Consider the following 21194-nt stretch of genomic DNA (forward strand, 5'->3'; position numbering starts at 1 on the left):
CTATGGAAAAAATACAAGCAGTAGTTAAGACAATCTTTAGTTTGTCTTGTGAGTTAATCTGACAAAATATGAGAGATCTCACTAAATACATTAACAAGGTCCACCTACAGTATGTTGATTTTGAATCACTTTGTGTTCAGTTGCATGATTGCAGAATATGCTGGAATTTTTGATTGCATTTGTCAACTACAGACAGGTTATTATCATGCTGTGTGTTATTATACTGCATCTTTCACACAGCGTGGAAAAAAATATTTTGTATTGAGGTCTTCTTCCAACTTGTTGGAATATTGGTTGTCTTTTAAACCAATTTATAGCTACAAAATGAGAGCCTGACTCTGAAAACCTGAATCAGATTTGACTCAGTGTTTCCAGATCCCCAGAACGGCTTTGTACCAAATTAAACAAAAAAGAAGTATATTACATTTATTCACATGGTGGGTGGGCTACAGGGTGGGGATTGGAGGAGAACCAAAGTTACAGTCTGAATAGGTGGGTCCTCAGTCTGTGTCAGAAGATGACCAGTAATTCTGCCATCCTGACCACTTTAGGAAGTTTGTTTCACTACTGTGGGACCAGTACAGACTGGCACATTGACTGGGCGAAACATATTTCTACTAGAATATAGAGCATTTCAAATTATATAAGTGTGTCCTTGCCAGCTTGTTTAATTCTAACCGACCAGAGACAAAATCAAGAGTAAGATACCCTGTGTGTTTGTTTCTGTGTGGTTGTGTGCATGTTTTTATGTTACCTGAAACTGGTCACTGAAAACAAATCTGCTGCTTTAGTCAGTCAGTGGCCATATGCTTAATTTATTTTCTTCATGTAAACCCCATGTCAGCAGCAGTTGGTATGCCTTGGGTACTTAATATCTGAGGAAAGTATACTCTGCGTTTTCCCCTCACGTAGGTGTGATAAGATAAGGCCAAAGATAATCTGCAAAACCTGTTGCCTGTGTTTTTCCTATGGAATACATTTCACTGATGGAAAAATAGCTGAAATCTGGTGGCATGTTGCATGCAGTGATGTTGCCTTGTGGGCGTTGCTGTGGGGAGATAAACAGATGCTAGTTTGATATACACCCTGTGGAGCGAGCCTGATTTGGACAGGTTTACAGGTATTTAGACTGTAAATCAGCCTCTTGCATTTTTTTTACAAATCTGCTCTGTTTAATTAGCAGGCTCTTCAGGTTGTTTGCATGTAAGTTTTCTATTTTTAACAATGCACTTGGGTAAGGGGGTTCAGAGTGGGTATGTGTAGGCTGAAATGCTTGCTGGTTATCAGAGCTCCCAATCAAGGTATTCAAAAAATGGTAAAACAACACAAAAATGAATAAATATGAAAACTCTGAAGTGGAAATGTGAGGTTTTTCTGAGAACTAGGCTTTCTCTAATTAGAATATCCAAAGGGCTTCTATTGAGGTTTATGCAAATTGGTTATTTGTGGGTGCCAGGAACCAATTTGCCATCAATAGACATTGTCTAATGGGTAGTATGCATCAGAACAGTTTTCTTCCTGTGCTGATGCATGAATACAAATGTTCAGTAACCTCATATTAATTTCACACACGTTCTAATTTATATTGCATATCTAATATTGCTATCCACAGCAATGAAATGTCCAGTTATGCGCCTGTAGGCTTGTCTGAGCATTGTCATGCCTTCTGTCCTATCGGGAAAGTGCAGACAAGCATGTGCTTTCTTCTGAAGTGCATTCAGACAGCCCCTGCTTCTGCTCACTGTAGTCTACCTGCTGAGTGGCGCTGTCACTGTTCCAGAAGAGTACAAGACATATGCAGCTGATCCAGGCAGACTGCAGACACGCAGACTCCATAGGGGGGTCACTGGTGCCCCCCGCCCCCCCGTGTGATGCTGTGCCAAATTATGCTGTGCAAAATTACTTGTCATTGGCTTAGTAATATGGTGCTGTGTCAGTACCACAGGCTATCATTTCTCCCTGTCATCTACATAAAGGAGTTTATTAATTTACTATTATATGCCTGCTGCTCTCTGATTTTTCCATTCAGTCACCTTAAAATGAAAGGTTCAGTGAGCCACAGCTTTCAGCAATATGAAAACTATATTAAACCACCTTTGTAAAAATTCAAAGATGTACTATGTACTATGCAGAAATGTTAAAAATGTAAATCCAGTACTGGCTTTTGAGATAAATGTTCTCCATTGCTTTGATCTCTGTCACTTGGAGGAGTGAATATCTGCACTTAAATCTCTGCAGTTAAAAGAAAATTGTTGAGTTGTCAGACACTCCATTCTAAAAGTTGATACGATTGTCATTAATATATGCATGGTGTGAATTACACGTAACTATTACGAGTCTTTGTGTTTTCTCATGCAACATTTTATATGCTGCCATGATTGACAGCTGAATACAGAAGCCCCCCTATCACCTTTCTCCATGACACGGCCTCTACTGACCTTTTCAAGAGAAGTTAAGAATCTTTCAAGTCTTTGGAATCATTTTAAAGGTCCATGAAACTGAAATCTGTGAATTCTGTGCTGATTTGTTGTTTTAATACTTTTTTGCTTTCACAAATGATGCTGAAATATTTTTAAATTATTCCTGCAAAAAAATGGCAGGTTTTTGGTGGGCGGGATTAACTGGGTACAATGTACATCGCTAAAATGCTATAACCAAAATGACCACTATGAAATTCTTTCTACTTGAAGTATGTCAAAGTTGCTCTCGCCACTTTTGTGCTGGCAAGTTAAGATGGAAATGCCTAAGCATTGTGCCTTCTCTGGATGCAGAAGAAAAAATATGTTTTTTTCTTTTCCAAAAAATGAAGAGACTCACAAGAAATGGGTTTAATTTCCGGAGGCCCACAGGCACTGCAATATTGCAATAATCGCAACAGTTAATATTTGTCGTGCCCATTTTTACAACGAGGGCTTCATCCACTAGGTATGCAAACAATGTGGTTTTTCTAAAAACTTAGTGCTGCTGCATGATGCAGTGCCTCCCAACTTTTGCTGCTAGTGACACTCCCGGTGGTCTCAGAACAGACATGTGATCTTTTGTTGCTTTCTTTCATGTTGTCCGGTAGTCAGATAGTTACAAGCAGCTCTAACCTAGCGACGAGGAATGGTTGTTTTGCAGGTATGAATATTAATGAGTGGACAATACAGGCCCACCCTGTCCTAATCTGTTTAGCAGGTCACAATAATCTAAAAGTGTTTAATGTCATTTAATGGTTATAATTAGGTTCAAAACTTGAAAGAATTATTAAGACAATCAGTTGTTACCTATGGAGACTATAACAACAATTTGAATCCAGTTTCCTGGACCTTTAAATCTTGTATTGTTTTGTGCCCATATGTTAATGGCCCTGCTTGTTGTCCTCTGTCTCTGCTGACCCAGAATTCCCAGCGGAAGAAGTTCTATGTGCTGTCCATGTTCCCCTACCCATCAGGCCGCCTGCACATGGGCCATGTACGTGTGTACACCATCAGCGACGCCATCGCCCACTTTCAAAGGATGAGAGGGCACCAGGTATGGGCCCCGCCCTTCGCTCTCTTGAGACTCTGATCAGGAGGTAACTGCAAAGATCCAACGGCATCCCATACACACCATCGTGTACTCTGTCACTCATACTCACTCTTTCACACATGTACAGACACGGGCTGTATACTTGAAATGTTCTACCAGTTCTTATTGGTTAACCATTAAAATGGTAATGTTAATTATTAAGTTTGGCCTGAACGCAGTCATTTAATAACATTTTTAATAACATAGTGCGTAAAATGGATATATGATGCACCCTGTCCTTTCCTAAATGTTAATAATGTTAAAATAGTAAGATATAATTTTTATTCCTTATTTAAATCAGGCAAGGGTGGCACAGTGGTGCAGTGGGTACTCTGAGTACTTTGGTTTCCTCCCACAGTCCAAAGACTTGCCAGTTAGGTTAATTGGAGAGTCTAAATTGCCCCTAGGTATGAGTGTGTGAGTGAATGGTGAGTGTGCTCTGCAATGGACTGACAAACTGTTCAGTGTGTATTCCTGCCTCTCGCTCAATGCATGCTGGGATAGGCTCCAGCACCTCCCACAACCCTGACCAAGAACCAGCGGGTATAGATAATGGATGGATGGATAAATAAGGCAATTGAGGTGTGTTATCACAGTAACTAGTAATTAGCATTTTCTGCAGCTTTGTTGTTTTCATTTAGCAGTATGAGGAATCTGATACAGCAGGACTTTCTTCCTTGGGCTTGTTGCCCATTTCTTGCCAGTGCTTATTTTTGGTATAGAGCTGGGTATATAAGTTCACCATCAGCATATAACACCATTCCACTGATGAAAGCAATATGCAAAAACGTTTGAGTGTTTTCACCTTCTTTTGAAAATAATATTGGAAATCATATAAAAATATTGGTTGTGGATCTTTTCTGCATGTAGTTACTGAATATGTCCATACATCTTTGTTTTAAGCCAAAGGGCTGAAATAAGAAGTGCATTCCATTTATATTTAAAACTATCTCCTGTTTTCTAATAAAAAGTATAGTTAGGACTTTTTTCATCGTCTCCGGGCAAGACATTTTGTAAAACTATTCAACCTGATTTCAAGCAATTTGCATCGCTCCATGGGCTTTTTTTGCATGACGCAGTTCTTAAAGGTTTGTTTATCATTAATTTTATGGTGATGAAATCTCAGATTCCTAGTATACATACACACACACACACACACACGTACATACGCCCAGGACCTGCCTACCACCTCACTAGGTGTCCCAGGCATTCCCTATGGTGCTAGAATCAAATAGAACCACAGCATAGAAAATTCAAGGTTTTTTGAAGGAACATACAATGAGTCAGAGCTCCTGTAAAGGGAAGTGCCGTTTTTCAGAGGCGCCTCTTCCGCTGTTGGTTGGTGAAGGCCACTCACAAACACTGTCCTCCGCATTGCTTTGTGTGTCTCAGCAGAGAAATTGAAAACCTCATTGTCATGTCATGAGATGGTTGACTGCTTGTATATTGATTTGAGTTTAAAAACGGAGGCATGCACTTAAGTTTGTTCTTCAGTTGTGAAGACTGAGGTATTGTTTGTGTATGTCTGTGTGTGTGTGTTTAACCTAAATAGTTTATCTCAGCAAAGGGATCTGTTGATAGTGTTCACACATGTAATAACCCTGCAACATTTTTAATGGTGATAAGTAGAGCCCTTATCAAAGACAGAAAGGCGGAACTTTCAGAACTTTTCGTGACATCATGGTGATGCTGGTGGGATTTTAGTGAAGAAACTGTATTCCTGATAATTTTCCCACCGCAGATTTGCAAGTGAGGAGTATGGACGTGAGCAGATTCTCCTCTTAGCAGGTGGCTGGAGGTCAGAAATCAAAAATCTGACATGGCTGGGGTGTAGTGCTTCAGGACCTGATTAGCTGACCACAGCCCAAAATCAAAGGCTAAGCTCTTCTCACTTAGTGTGAAATGGCTGTATTTAGTTGAATAATATTTGTACCCCCTACTCTTCCATTGTCTCAGATTCCAGACAAAAGAAGATCTAAATGTGCCATCTCCCCTGTCTTATGAGTCAGAAACCAGATTCATAGTTATTTTATATGAAGGGATCCTCCCACTGTCAGTCTGTTGCGCATCAATCATCTGCCACATGAATATCCAAGCTCACTTGACTACCCACAGCCTCTACTCCTGAGAGGGTGGATTGTGGACACTGACAGGGTTAAAGATTGGGGTTCTAGTTGTCTGGGATCTTTGGTTCGTGTTGATGTAATGCAGGGACAAAATTAGCTTAAACCTGTCTGTAACTGAACGTTGTTGATACCTCTCTGAAATTAAACCAGAACTGCAGCCGTTTCTTAAAAATCAGTCAGTTACCCTAGATAGAAAATACCACACCTCTGTACAACTTCATAATTATTATATGCACAAATTGGGTCTTTTTAATGTTTACCCATAGTCATGTCTTTGTCGAAGACAACCTCACTGGCACTGACTTAGCCTAATGGCTGCTACTGCTCTGCTTCCAAATGAGGCTCTTCGCAGTTGCCAAGGATACAGATTTTCATAAATGTCGTCAGAAGCTTTTAGACTTGTTGTAGTCAGTGCCCTGTTACTCCAGCTTGAGAAGAAAGAGAGGTGGAGAGGGAGAGAGCAGAAACAGGGATTAAACTGTCTCACTGTCTTGTCTTATGATCTAAATTGCACTTACCAAAGGGTATGGTGGCTGAGGCATAAACAGGATTGTGAGTTAAAATTCCCCAGAGTAGAAGTGTTTTCGCAGAGAGAGAGAGGGAAAGAGAGAGAGTGAGTAGTATCTCACAAGAGAAGTGACATTGCAAGATTAGTTATTTTTTCAGGGGTGGGGATTTTCTGGAGCATGCTGAGATAACTTGATCATCACCTGTGTCTGACAAGATAACCTTGTCAACTTCCAGGCATGAACAGATAATATGAAAATTTTCATGCGCTTTCCTGCGCTCATGTGGTATATTTGTGATATATGTTGCATTCATTATATGCTCTTTGGATGTATTGTATAGTAATGTAATCATGGATGTGATGAGTGATGTCGTCTGTCTTTCAGAAGAAAATGCTCATGTTTGATCAAGCTTTGATGGAATGGGTCCTGATGGAGACAGAACCCATGTTGAGTCATTATGTGTTCATTCACTCAGTAGATGGCTTTATCCAGAGCAGTCTAAGCACACCGTTTCCTCCCACAATATCGGTTACCCATTTCTACAGCTCAGCAAAGTGCGCATACAAGAAGGCAATAACAGTGCTGATGTGAAAGTATTATAATTGTAGTAATAGATTTAGCATAGGCTAATTGTGTTTGGAGTTAATATTTGCTTCCCTTCATCCGTTAGGAAGTCCCTGTGAGAGCACGGGGTGGTTGTTGTGATTCAGTGGCTATATCTATGCATCAAATACACATCTGAGACTGCACATTGAGATTCCCTGTGCTACAGCTGCATGAGATCCTTTGTGTTAGAGGTGCAGTTTCAGATTCCCTGTGTTTGCGGTGTAGTTTGGCTGTATCGGTGTTTGTGCTGGTGCAGAGTGCCAGGCGTTGGGGTCTCAGTATTTGTGGTGTATCTGCAGGTGCTGAACCCTATGGGTTGGGATGCATTTGGACTCCCCGCAGAGAATGCAGCTATTGAGCGAGAGCTAGACCCAGAGGAGTGGACCAAAAGGTGCTGCCTTCCTCTCTTTTTTTCTTCTCTTACTCCCTCTCAGTCACTCTGTTTGTCTTTTTCCTCTGCTCAGTACTAACGCTCTCAAGCTTCCTGTTTTCCTTTCTTTCTTGGTTTTCTTCATGTCTGCGACAGTCATTTTCTTTCCCCCCTTCCTTTTCCTCATGCTGTCTTCTACTCAAAGAAAGCAACGGATGAAGTGGCTGATTGGCTTGGTTGTTAAAGTCTTACTGTGAGTGTAGGTCTGTGGCATAGACAGGGTGTGAGTGTGCGTCTGGGCTTTCAGGATCCAGCTGTGACTGGGAATTAGTATTGGATATTTATTGATGAGGCTGAGAGAGGGAGATATATTTGGGGTACAATGGCTGAGGTTCCTCATACAGCCTGCTGTTTATCAGTCCCCCCGTGTTGAGCGAACTGTGCCACCATTTTAATGGAGTGAATCTCTTCCTGTCCCTTTACTTTTTTTGTGCAATTGTATTTTAAGATGTAGACAATCACTAGTGCCGTGAAACTGCCATGGGTTAAACCTACAGTGGTTTATCCCTCTCTGTTTCTACTTGTGTCCTTCTGTAATTGTGTTATTTGCTCTCTGCCACCCTCCTTCTCTGAATCCATTTTTTAACCTCTTCAATCTGTCACTGTCCTTTCATTTTCTCTCCCTTATTGTGTACATTATTAAATTTTTATTGTGGGCTATAAAATATATCATTTTTTTAATATGTTAAATATTTTTAAATAACATGTTGAATGTTTGTTTGTTTGTCTTGTTTATGTTATTAAGATTATGTTTAGCTTCTTGTAAAAAAAAGAAAAAACAGTTTCATTTGAGGTAATACGTCTTATTTACTCTCCGCAGTAATATCCAACTTATGAGGGAGCAGTTGGAAAGCTTGGGTCTCTGTTTTAACTGGGACAGGGTAAGTGAAGAGGGCTGCCAAATTTCACCCTTATTCCCCGTTCATGTGTGTGTGCATGTATACATGTTCATGTATGAGTGTCTTGTGTGTGTATGAGTGTATGTGTTGTACTTGAGCATACAAGAAATGTTCCCTCCATCCAGCATTCAAAAGTATGGTCAAGCATGGTCTCATACCATCTGATGGATGTCAGTAAATTGAATTTACATGTCAGATAATTACTCAGAAAACAGTTTTGAAACAGTGTTTGTTGATTGCTCATATTTCCCTGCATTTTACAGCCTTAAAGTTCTTCAGTAAATGTGTGTAGAATCTTTGTCATATGGTATGGTATTTTAATAAATTTACACGTCCTGTTTTCTTCTCTGGATAGGAAATCACAACCTGCTTACCGGACTACTATCAGTGGACCCAGTACCTCTTTGTGAAACTGTTTGAGGCAGGCTTGGCCTATCAGAAAGAGGTACAAGGAGCCGATGTCTTTAGCACACTCTATAACCCCCAGTTTAAATAGGCCCTTGCTATGACAGGACCACAAGAGCTTTGTGTAGAACATGACTGTACCACTCCCTTGTTTAATGCAAGCCAGCATAGCATGTATAAAACAACAGGAAACAGACTACAAAAAAACCATGTTTTACTCCTGAATGAGATTACCGAGGTTTTTCATTCCATTAAGACTTATGATTTCAATTTTTATCAAATAAGCACCATTAACTTTTAAAGTATGGCCACAAGGACATTAAACAGTGGTGACCTGACATTTGAATGTTTTTGCCCAATTAGTTTTGTGTTTAATATTGACAAGAGGACTAAGATGCTAAAGAGTAAAAAAACTCTCTGTGGAAATTTTTTAAGGTAGCTGAAAAAGACCTGCAGTTTGTGGTCATATAATTGATTATTAACTATTCATTTTATTGATTATAAACTGGAACTGTGTCTCATTGCTATGAGACTGCAGTCCATTCAGGGCTGTTCTGTGTCTCATGTAAGGTGCTCTTCCCTTTGCGGCTTGCTCTAAATGACGTACTGTAATCTCTGCTGGGAAAGGTGCACAAAGACCTAAAGGTGCATTAGAAATTGGACCTTTAAGTCTTGTGATGATTAGATCAGACATCTCTTTGGCCATGCAAAACAGAACACTTTTGAAGTGGTTGATGTGATGTTAACAGGTAATGCCAAATGTAGCTTCTTGTGTGAAAAATCAGTAAAATCATTTCTATTTACTTTCAGTTATATATTCTTTCTGGCCAGTCATGCTCTGAACTATTTATGTGGAAATTAAGGAGGCAAGACCTGTCTTCAGATAATGGTGTCTGAAATATCCATTTCACTCTTCCCTGCTCTGCTTATCACACTGTGCTGCAGGCTTGGTTTTAGTTCAGTGAGTGCTGGGGAGACTCAGGTGGGATTCATTAAGGAGAACATCAAGCCACCCTTTCCCCTTTAAGCCCTGTGGTGCAATTCTGTGGGGAATGCACTTGCTTCATGTCCCAATTTGGTGGATGTATTGTGGACAAATTTCACCTTTACATTTACATTTCTACAGGGTATATTTTACTCCAGCTGGGTATTGGCTAATACAGCTCGGATGTGCAATGTTCCACCAGAGAATATAACCGTAATCATCAACATCCCTATGCACCACACTCACTGTGTGTGTGTGTGTGCGTGTGTGTATCCAGGCGCAGGTGAACTGGGATCCAGTGGATCAGACTGTTCTGGCCGATGAGCAGGTGGATGAGAGTGGTCGGTCATGGAGGTCCGGGGCGGTGGTGGAGCAGAAGATGCTGAAGCAGTGGTTCATTAGAACCACCAACTATGCCAAGGTTAGCCACTGGAGTGTTCACACTGAGAGGGGTTTGAGTGTGGAGTGTTCACACTCAGAGACAACTTTGCGTGGGGGGTATTCACACTGAGAGAGCAGTGCCCTCCAAAAGTATGGGAACAGTTGAGTGAAATTCATTATTTCTGCGATACACTTGAGGTAATTGGATTTGAGATCAAAAGTTTATGTAAAGTATAGACAATCAGCTTTTATTTCAAGTTACAGATTAACTTAAAAGTGAATCAAAGCAATAAAGTCTAATATTTGGTTGTATAGCCCTGAAGTGCAGTAACTGCATCAAGTCTATGATCCACTGACATCAGCAATCGTTTATCTTATTTGGAAATGCCTTTCCAGGCCTTCAGTGCAGCCGCATTCAGTTGATATTTGTTTTGTGGGGGGTCTTCAGTCGCCTCTTCAGCAAGTGAAATGCATGTATGATGCACCGGCTAAAGAGATTGGAAGAATTTATTTGTACATCCTGTCTGTACACTTCCAAATTCATCCTACTGCTGCCAGCTTCTGTAACATCGAGTGAACCTGTTCCAGAACCAGCCATTCATAAAGACGAGTGAACCTGTTCCAGAAGCAGCCATTCATGTCCAAGTCATTGGGGGGGGGGGGACTGTTCCTTCTTTCCTTCATACTTTTGGCTTTTTATAATTTTGGTAAAGGTTTATTTGGTCCCATCTATCCATAAAACCTTGTGCCAGAACTGTTCTTGCTGTGTATGATATTTTCACCCCTGCCCTCTGGAGATTGCTGGTGATGTCATTGGCCATTGTTTCTTTCTTTTGAAAGACTTTCCATACTTCTATATTGGTACACCCTGTTCTGTGCTATCCTTCTTAATCAATTCTTCAGTCTTTTTACAGATCAGTTGTTTTCTACCATAATTACTTCTCTGATCTTCATGATGGTGTATGCCTCTGACTCCAAATGCAATCTCCACATGAAAACAAAGGCTAAAACCACTCACTGGTCTTATGTGTGAACAATCCATGCAAAAACACCTGTCAGTCATCCGTTAACTTACTTTTGCGCAGCTGGGTGGGACACATGTAAATACCTTGAAATAAAAGCTGATTGTTGTCATGATCATCCTTTGATCTCAAATCAAAATTCCTTAAGTATATAGCCAAAATTACAAGTTTCCCTCTACTGTTCTCATACCTTTGGAGGGCACTGCAGGCATAAGCACGGATATGCACAAACACATTGTTTCATTGTTGCTTTTATTTTTTTTAATTTTTGCATTTTTAGCTTAGATTTGTATATTTATTGCTGCAAAGTCATGTGCCTCTCCTACTGCATAGCTTGATGTGAGGCCGCATTCCACCTTCAGCAGACTGAGTAGGTAGCCTAGAAGAACTCTAGGCTGCGGCCTGCCAGGCTACGGTGCTACCCCATGGCAGCAAGACAGCAATGACTGGGCAGATGTGCACACACACACATTGCCAGTGCATCATAGTAATGGCTGAGCATGGTTGTTTTACAATATTTAAAAGGTGAAAATCCTGCATAGTATGCCTTTAAGAGTTCATTATTTAATCTGCTTGCACATAATTCAATGCTTCTGTATAGACATACATGCGAATGCAGCCATTTCTATATTTGTATTGCAATAAATGAGGTAGTGTGCTGCTCAGTTATATCTGCTGTGACTAAAGCACACACATACACCTACACGGCGCATTCATTTTATTGACATTGTGTTTTATGGCTCTGCTTGGTTGCTATGGAGACAGTTCTTCCAGTTCTTCAGATAGGTTTAGCGGTTAAACAGGGTTTTGAGAATATGTTATGTAGTTTGTGTCTTTCCGATACTTCCTGCCAAAGCCCCAGCTGAAACAGGGACTTAGATTTTCCTTCCTTCTGTGGTGTTGTTCTTGTTCTGACAGCTAGCAATGTGTCTCTGGGCAGATGAATCATTGCCTCCCTGTCTCACAGACAAAAGATTGTTTGCTGACTGTAGACGAGGGGAGCTTTCCCCCGAAAGGTTTTGGCTGCAAAAGTTAAAGCATGGCGACGTGTTAATCCACAATGTTCTTGAGCAGATGCGATGCGGAGAACTTGTGAAATGAGACGGATGGTGCCCTCTCACTCCCTCCTTGTGAAGTGACAGACTTCCTCTTTGTTGTGAGCACATTAGTCACTGAGTGTTAATGAGCAGAGCGGAAGGATGCGATGGGTCTGGCTTTTCCGTGCTTCTGAGGATCTGTGGTTTGGAGGTGGTAATGGGTACAGCAGCTCTGGTTCTCTTCAGAGCTGGAGAGCCCAGCTGCAGGTTTATCTGGAAAGGGGGGTGGGGGGGGGGGTGAGCTAGGCTCCACGCGGGTGAAAAGAGCAGCCATGGCACAATCGCTGCTAATAGAAGAGTGGACTGGCTGTCTGTATCAAAACCTAATTAAAGCATGAGTTCCTGTGAGGATCTTGACTGGCTAAATGTGCAGCTTCACATAGTGAATTCTCTGGTCTGCCTTAAATCTGTACTTATTTTAGTCAGAATACAGACAGGAAAATGGTAAAACAACCCCTAAATGGTCAATATCTGAGTTCACTTGGACTTGGAAGTATATAGAAGTGAGGCAGAAGTCAGACGCCTTTGTGCTTTGACCTCAAAACTCAGTAGATTTGAACAAGATTTGAACAGAAAATGCATTCTGAGGCTTTCTAATTTGAGTGGTTTTCTGGGGTGGGAAAGTGATGTCAGTGTTTCTCTTTGTATGACAGCCTCTCCTGGACTCTCTGGCCGACCTCCCTGAATGGTATGGAGTCAAAGCTATGCAGGCCAACTGGATCGGGGACTGCACCGGCTGCTACTTTGACTTCCTGTTAAAGGTATATCATGCATCATCATCTGTTAACCTCTTATTTGTAATTTGGGCCCCTGGGTGGCTTGCGTTGTTATGGCAAAAAGCAATTCCAAAAACAAAATGTGAGCTCTGCAACAATTGGCTTGGCCGGGCAATGATAGCTGGCTAGTTTGGTCTCATTACTTTATAAACACGGACTGTATTACATGTAAAAATGTCCCTTTTGAGATTCAGTCGTCATTTATTGTCTTGAACAATTTTTTTTTTTTTTTTTTTGAGAAAAATTTTATTGGAATCTTTTTGTACACAGTGAGGGGTATTAGTATCTCCATGAGCTATAATTGCCACGTAGGGCATAGAAAATGCTCATTAAAAATTTCTGTGCTGATATGTGTTAGACAAATGTAAAATTTCCCTTGGTGTGGTCATAAATGGTAATGTTTGTACAATGTCGTCCCATCTTCATGCAACAAAAGATACATAGTGTAGAGTACAGAGAAACATGTTAGTGAATGATTACATATCTAGGTATGTGCACCACAGTGTGTCACAATGTTTTTGCATTATTTTTCAATATGATATCAATGTTTCATCTTAAACTATCATATGGGGCAAATTTATATTTTTTATAATGGACAATAAGCATTTTATTTATTTTTGGAGAGGTTTTGGATAGGCTTTTGGACCACTCGATATAACTCCTGTGGTAAGGACAGTAATTCCAAGTTTAAAATGATGCAAAAGTGAGTACCATGAATCAAAACAGTTTCAGTATTTCATTTCAAACTTAAGGCAAACAACTTCATTTTTGTGTTTTCAGAAGATAATTGCATTTGTGGCACTTTATTTCTACCTAAATATAAATATATACTAGTCGAACTTAGTATTGTAAATGGTACAAGTGTCTTGCTTCATTTAAGCAATTTTCTAAGTCTCTGTGATGATCACATCTGGAGTTATAAAGCCCTAAATAGAACACTACCTAAATGGGCGAGGATTGCTACGAATTGGCATCTGCACTAAGGAGTTAATAATATTAAATAAAGTCATCATGCTGAATACTTGGTTGAAAATCCTTTGCATTCGATGACTGCCTGAAGTTTTCGACACAGACATTACCAGACACTGCGTATCTTCCCTGGTGATACTCTGCCACTCATTCATTTTCCAAGTCTGCGTCTTTCATGAATTTCATGACCATGATTACATTGCTATTTCTTGAAAGGGCAATAACATATACAGAGGAAACTATTTTCTTATTAAAATTTAAATCACATTTCTAAAGAGTGAGAATGGATCACATTTCTGAGTAGAAAGAATGGATTATTGTATCTTCCGGGGCCTGGTAAGAGTAATACGTCTGGCGTCTGAGTAGGACATTGTGGATAATTTAGAAAGAGCTGCCAGTGATTGTTACGTAAAAAGTAAGTGTGTTGAATTAGATTTGAAGATGAGATGATTCGCATCAAATTTAAAACATTGGTCCTAGCATACCAGGCAGTCAAGGGACCGGCCCCAGCATACCTCCACAAGATATTCAAACCCTATAAGCCAGCCAGATCCCTCCGTTCTGCTACCTCAGGACGCCTGGCACCTCCCCCTCTTCGCACCTGCACTTCCAGAACACGTCTCCTGTCTGTTCTGGCCCCACGATGGTGGAATGACCTCCCCGTGGAGGTCAGAACAGCTGAGACACTGACCCATTTCAAACGACGACTGAAGACTCACCTCTTCAGGCTGCACCTCTCCCCATCCCTCCCTACCCCCCTGTAAATGACTGTAAGCTTAGGGTTGTAACTAGGCAGCTGTTTCGTAGGTGACTTGGGTGCATTAACTGTCTTAACTACTGCTTGTATTTTTTCCATAGACTTGTTGCTGTTCTCGTTGTGTTAGTGTTAATCAGTTTAACCTTCAGGGTCCAAGTTGAACTATGCGGTTGTTCCCTGCACTTGGACCGGTACTTCTCTCTAGGGTTTTCGTCATACTTGTCCCTGGTTATGGTTATACACTTTGTTGTACGTCGCTCTGGATAAGAGCGTCTGCCAAATGCCTGTAATGTAATCGCGAGAGTAGTCAAACATCAGTCTGGATTACGTGTTCTATGGACGCATAGTAAGAGTTATGCACAGTAATGACATTAATGGGTTATAGCATTACTATGATTAGTTTTTTAGTTACTTGGTTATGCAATTGGTTACATGGGACACTAACACTGTCTTTGTCTCCCACTCTCCATATAATTCTAACTACCGACTCAAACTCTACATCCCAGGTTTTTTATTTGTGATACGGTTATTGATTCAACTAAGGTTACCTTTTAATTTATCTTTATACAACTTCCCAGCCGTTATTTTACTTCTCCCATTTTGGAATTTCCAATTGTATTTGTAGTGTTGTCCCAATTTGTCAATTTGGGATAGTGCACAGTAGCGTGTGCATTTTTCAAACTGTGCAGCCAGTTGTTTTCATTCTGTAGTCCCCCAGCCGAGGTGCAGAGTCATTACTGCGGAGCACAGCTGGCTCAGGAAGACTGTGCCATTAATGAGGGGAGGAGGCGAAGAAAATCGCACCAACCAAAACCCTGCCACTGTCAGTGCTCTTATGGCCAATCATGCATTGAACCACGGGATCCTGGGCCATAGTTAGGACCACATCACTGCCCCAATGGCAAATGCTATAGCCGTACTAGCCACCTGGGAAGTGCATGCCAAGTAGTTTTTGATATGAAGTTGATTCTTTGCAGGTTCTACAGCAGGAATTCTTTTACTTGCACTGTAAGATGATCACGTTGGTTTGGAGCAGCACTACCTTTCACCATGTTACATTGCTACCTGAGCTTCCAGAGCATTCAGCAGTTTACAGCAAATTCACCTGACCCACTAAAGTCCTTTCCCTGAACGTTCGATGTGTAGCTATGAGACTCCATATACAACCAGGCTGTAGGTATACAAACTCTATTGTGCAAGGTTGCCTTTTGTTGTTGATGAATGTACTGTCCATTAGTACTGATTAAATTTTTCCTACAAGAGGTTTCCAAAAATGCTAATGCATACTTCATGCATTTTACCTGTCACTTTCGTGTGTTCTGATTTTGAGTCCATTGTTTATGAAATACTTGCTTTTGTACCTTGAAATTTTATTATTTAGAATCTAACAAGCAAGATTTTCTTCACACTGTTCAATGAGTTAAGTGATAACTAATGAAATAATTAAAGCAAATAATTAGCAGAGATGTGAAGGAAGAATACAGTAAATCTATTTTTTTTCCAATTATAAGTGCATTATCTGATGGTGACTCACAAATGATATTGTGCTATAATGCAATAATGTCATTTTCTATGAAATACTGATTTCTAAAATGACACAATGAGAGCTTTAGAATGAATTACTGGTTTTGTTTTTAGGAAAGTGGTCCTGAAATTTGTCTCATTAGTTATAAAAATGTAATGCAAAATAAAATGTAGAGCTCTTAGAGGTTTAGGCACGTTTGGAATTAAAATTGAAGGGACAGTGAATACATTCGTTGTGGTGATTGGACTGGGATTTGTGGAGTGGCAGCAGCTATGCTGGTGGGCGTGGTGTTGCGTCTGTATCCAGACTGGTGTGGTTTGTCGGTCTCCAGGTGAACGGCCAGGAGACGGGAGAGACTTTGGCGGCCTACACAGCAGCCCCTGAGGCCGTGTACGGAGCTGCCTACCTCGCCATCCTCCCCTCCCACCGTCTTCTGCGCGGCTCCAGCCCCATCCGACCCTTTCTGGAGAAAGCTGTCCAGCCTGGGACAGGTAACAGGGTCCCGCTAATTCCAGCCTAGGAAAGTTATGGGCGTGTCCAGTGTCTATCCCATTAAAACTAGTCTTAGATGCGTCAGAGCACATCCTACCAAATGTTAGACCCTATAAAACTAGTCTTGGACAGACTAGAGAATGTCTGTATTATTAAAAGGTCTCCATGAGCTGGGAGCTTTGCATTTACTTTCTAATTTCAGACTTTACATAACATGTAACCGTACATGAAATGAGCCATTTCCCTGGCATTTTTCTCCTGGAGGCAGTTGGGTTTTGTAAGTTTCAGTCCTTGTGATTTCATGTTTAGATATAGTCCGAGAGATTTGTTTGTTATTGATCAGACAGCACTCTCTGGAGAAGGTTCTAGAAATATTTTGATGGGACTTGTTCAGAACCATGTGTGTAATATTAATGGAAAGGTGTATGGTGGCCTGTATTTGTATTTTACCGGGCCCTGTGCTGTTGCTGATGTGTGGTGGAGAAGGGGAGTGTGTGTGAGTGACAGGTAGTGAGACGGCTGCAGGAGATCTCACAGCCTTCAGTGGAAGCTGTGTGGGCGTCATTGGGGGTTGGGGGGGTGTCATTCTGCTGCTCGCACAGCCTGAATGTTTTAATTGGGAAAACCAATGGGGGTGGGATGAGGGGGAGTTCTCTCTGACAAGTGATTGTTGTTAATGAAGACCCAGGGGAGTGCATGCCTAATTAATGCTTCCGTCCAGTCCCCTTCCCTGCCTCAGTGACCTTTGACATCACCCACAGACTGCCTGACCAGTGTCACTGCTCTCAACATCTTCACCGGCCAGGAAGTCCCTGTGGTTGTCTCTGCCTGTACCGAGTTCCAGGGTCATCTGGACACTGTAATCGGTACGTGTATGTGTGTGTGTGTGTGTGTGTGTGTGTGTGGGAGAGAGTGTGTGTGTGCATGTGTGTATGTGTGTGTGTGTTTTCAGTTCCCCAGCTGAATCGGGTAATGAGGCATCTCCACTGATTGGAGCTCCCTAGGCTTTGAGTTTCCTCCAGTGACCCTGAAGCAAACATGTCTCAGCTGCCCTACGTGTACTATGGAGTGCTCTCATCTCATTAATACAGCCTGACTCCTGCTGCTACTAAGCAGAGTTACTCTAACACAGCCTATCTCCTGTTACTTACTACACATGTGGTACTCGCATTAGTCCATCTTGTCTTCTTTTGCTACTTACTACATAAGGTACTCATAGTAATACAGCCTGTCTCCTTCTGCTACTTACTACACAAGGTACTCATAGTAATACAGACTGTCTCCTTCTGCTACTTACTACATGAGGTACTCATAGTAATACAGCCTGTCTCCTTCTGCTGTTTACTGCATGAGGTACTCGTAGTAATACAGCCTGTTTCCTTCTGCTACTTACTACACATGTGGTACTGGCATTAGTCCGTCTTGTCTTCTTTTGGGCTACTGGGTCTACACCAAGAGAGAGTACTTGAGATGCCCTGCTGAGTGGCTCGTTAATACATGCAGACATATTTTACATAATTTATACATGTACATTGCCTTTGAATGAGCCTGATATTTGAAGAATCTGTCATATTTGGTTTTGTGATAAATGAGTATATGTTGTGTGTCTGTACTCAAACAAATGTATCTGTGTGTATGTGTGTTCGTCTGTGGGTTTTATATGTTAAGCTGGGTTCTCACTGGTCTCCATATTGGTCCTTATTGTACCTGACAGTATGTCTTAGTATTATACTTTGTACTGTGCCCATTATCTCCCTCTCCATTCCCCCCTCCCTTCTCCCATCTCCCTATGTCTCCCTGCCCTTCTTCTTTTATCCCTTTTTTCTTCCACTGCCTCCCTCTCTCCATTTCCTGCTGTTTCTCCCTCCTCTCACTAACCTTTTCTCTCTCTTCCCTTTTCTCCCTCCCTCCCTTTCATCTTTCCTTTTCCACTCTCCCTCCCTCCTTCCTGCTCTTGCTTCATCCCTCCCTCTTTCTCTCCCCTCTTTCTGGCAGGTATCCCTGACAACAGTGCGGAGGAAGCGTCAGTGGCGATAGCCTTGGGTCTGAGCTGGGACACAGTCCTGGAGAGCCGACCAGATGGGACACAGACACTGCTGAACTCTGGGGAGGTGTGGAGCTCCTCTCTCTCCTCCATCGCACACCCACTTTCTTCCTGTCATATTCCGAGGGAGGGGCCAGGGTCCCACAATGGGTGGAGCTTGTATGTGTTGTCAGTGAACAGTAGGTGGGAGGCTACAGGCGTTATATTGTTTTGAACCTTCAGTGCTACTCCCATGGTTATTAAGCAGGTAAGTTGTGATCCAGTGTTAGTATCCGTTCTGAATTTACACATCACTGAACTTCTGATGATAATAACGTTTATTTTCTTTTAATATCAGTTACAGGATTCATTGGTAGAAATATGCTGTCTTTAACATATTATGCTTGGCAGAAAATCCACATTTACTGAGATATATTTTGGTTTCAGTACTGGAAGAAAATAAAGTTCACAAGCACTGTATTAGAATTGCATCTTATGAACCCTTTCCTCCCCACTGTTCCATTGTATCTCCCCAGTTCTCCGGCCTAAGCAGACAGGAAGCCTTTGACTGCATTACCCAGAAGGCCAGAGAGAGGAAAATAGGTGGTCATTTGACCAGTTCAAAGCTACGTGACTGGCTCATTTCTAGGCAGCGCTACTGGGGCACACCCATCCCCATCGTGCACTGTGCCTCCTGTGGCCCAGTGGCCGTGCCAGAACAGGACCTCCCCGTCATTCTGCCAAAGCTGCCGTCCCTCACAGGGAAGGGAAAGTCTCCTCTGGAGGCTGCGACCGACTGGATCCACTGCTCCTGTCCCAGGTCAGAAACGCTGCCCTGAGCAGCTGTTTTGGTTTTCAGTACAGCTAAGCTAAGGGTTTAATTTTACCACTCACCTTGACACCGAGTGTGGCCACTAGACAGCCTTTGTTTGGCTGGGCGCAAGGCACAGATAGGGCTTCTTCCTCCTCTTCTTGCCATTTTTTAAGGTTCCATTTCAAAAGCATTGAATGATATGTGTAGGAGAGTGATATGAGTAATCATAATGCACCTTCGTAAGGGTAAAAGTGTTTGTAGAAAGCCAAATTTGTAAATTGTACACTTGAGTTGTATTGGAGCCACATAAGCCAGCACAGGCACCCTCAGGAATGGCAATAACCAGTCTAGTGGGGTAGATCAGGGTCTGGATTGTTAATCTTTCTCTAAAGCTCCAGACCAAGGTTGACTACACCTTGTGGACTATCTAATGTTGGGCTTTTTATGGGCCTGTGCAGTGCAATCAAACCCTTCTGATGAATCTCTCGCCTTGTCTCAGTAACTTTGCTCACACTCAAGGCCAGGGAAAGTAAGAGTGTCATGACAATTGAAATTAATTTTCATGGAGTGATTGATGCAGATGGTTAGGAATGATCGGGTCAGACCAATTCTTAAAATAGTTGCCTATTCATTCTAAAAGCTGTGTTTAGTTAGCTTATTTTCAAGCATGCTAAATTCAATTCTCTGTAGCACATGAAGATTTTCTGTTGATCTACTGACATTGTAGCTACTTCAAGATTACTTTCTATCAATGTGGTAATGTAATAACATTAACATTACAGGAGCAATAGATTATTTGAAACTCCATCTAGTGTCCACAAGAGAGAACTGCAATCCCAAGCCAAAGCATAACACCACCTCACTAGGTGCTCTCAATCACAACTCCACCCCTGCAAGTGGTTGCCAGATTCTTTCAAAACCTGTGTCTTTTTGCACGGTATTTGTACTGCACTGACGGGCTGCTGGCTATTGTAGCATCCAAAATGTAAAGTGATGAGTCTCACATCAGACATGCATAACATTTTTGTATAGTAACTTTGCAATATATTATGGCAGTGCATTAGCTGTGCAAATGGCTAATGATGGGATTTGTCTTATATGGGCTAGCTCTGTGAAGTGGTGTTCAATATGTATGTAGACTAACATTTGCTATGATATAACAATAGCTTGACTGAAATTAACATTCTTCAAAAGCTAGACCAATATTGACTTTTATTTTCCTACAACCTTTATCATTCAACATTTGAGCTGGATAGCAGGGTTTCTTGGGTCTAGTACTGATTCAGGCTTTGCTAGCTCTCTGATGGAGCTGTGCGCTTTCCAACAAAGTCAATCATTACTTCACTGTGAGTGTAAATGCCCATCCCTGGCTGTGCATTTTATTTGTGAGAAAAAGATAGGTGTGCTACTGGCTCAGGAGCGTTGTTGGAGGTGGTAACCCCAGTATCTGTTGTCTCAGACAGACATAAACACAAACTGGCTTATGGACAATAAAATATGTTTGCACTTACGAATGCATCGTCAATGCAATTTTTTTGAGGAAAAGCTTATTTCTCCAAGCTCTGTGGATGTCTTATTTTTTAAATTAGGTGTCAACGTTAAAAGGTAGACATAGCACCCTGAAGTAATTACTTTTGTTTGATTGGTTTAAATATAATATCGTCAGGAAGAGGTCAGCTCAGCATGTGTTCTTTAAAAACAAAGCCTAATGTTTAAATTCACTACAAAGGGGAAACAAGCTGTAAGAAACATTGTTGGTGGAACTCAAGTCAGTCTGATGATGTGTCCTTCTTCAACATGCCCCCTTCAGTCATATTCTGATGATCTCT

At 41.5% G+C, this 21194-nt stretch overlaps 1 protein-coding gene across 3 annotated transcripts in view; it reads left to right on the top strand.

The window, feature by feature from the left end:
- Positions 1 to 21194, top strand: part of lars2 (leucyl-tRNA synthetase 2, mitochondrial) — a 40964-nt gene that overhangs the window by 3409 nt on the left and 16361 nt on the right. For all 3 annotated transcript variants that reach the window (XM_064343964.1, XM_064343981.1, XM_064343972.1), the window contains exons 3-12: positions 3382 to 3513; positions 7090 to 7181; positions 8041 to 8101; positions 8475 to 8564; positions 9787 to 9930; positions 12663 to 12770; positions 16368 to 16527; positions 17290 to 17394; positions 18524 to 18639; positions 19088 to 19371. In XM_064343964.1, coding sequence (XP_064200034.1) covers positions 3382 to 3513; positions 7090 to 7181; positions 8041 to 8101; positions 8475 to 8564; positions 9787 to 9930; positions 12663 to 12770; positions 16368 to 16527; positions 17290 to 17394; positions 18524 to 18639; positions 19088 to 19371 — 1292 coding nt within the window. The remainder of the gene's footprint in view (positions 1 to 3381; positions 3514 to 7089; positions 7182 to 8040; positions 8102 to 8474; positions 8565 to 9786; positions 9931 to 12662; positions 12771 to 16367; positions 16528 to 17289; positions 17395 to 18523; positions 18640 to 19087; positions 19372 to 21194) is intronic.

The sequence above is a fragment of the Anguilla rostrata genome, chromosome 1 (assembly GCF_018555375.3).
Source record: "Anguilla rostrata isolate EN2019 chromosome 1, ASM1855537v3, whole genome shotgun sequence".
Taxonomy (NCBI): Eukaryota; Metazoa; Chordata; class Actinopteri; order Anguilliformes; family Anguillidae; genus Anguilla; species Anguilla rostrata.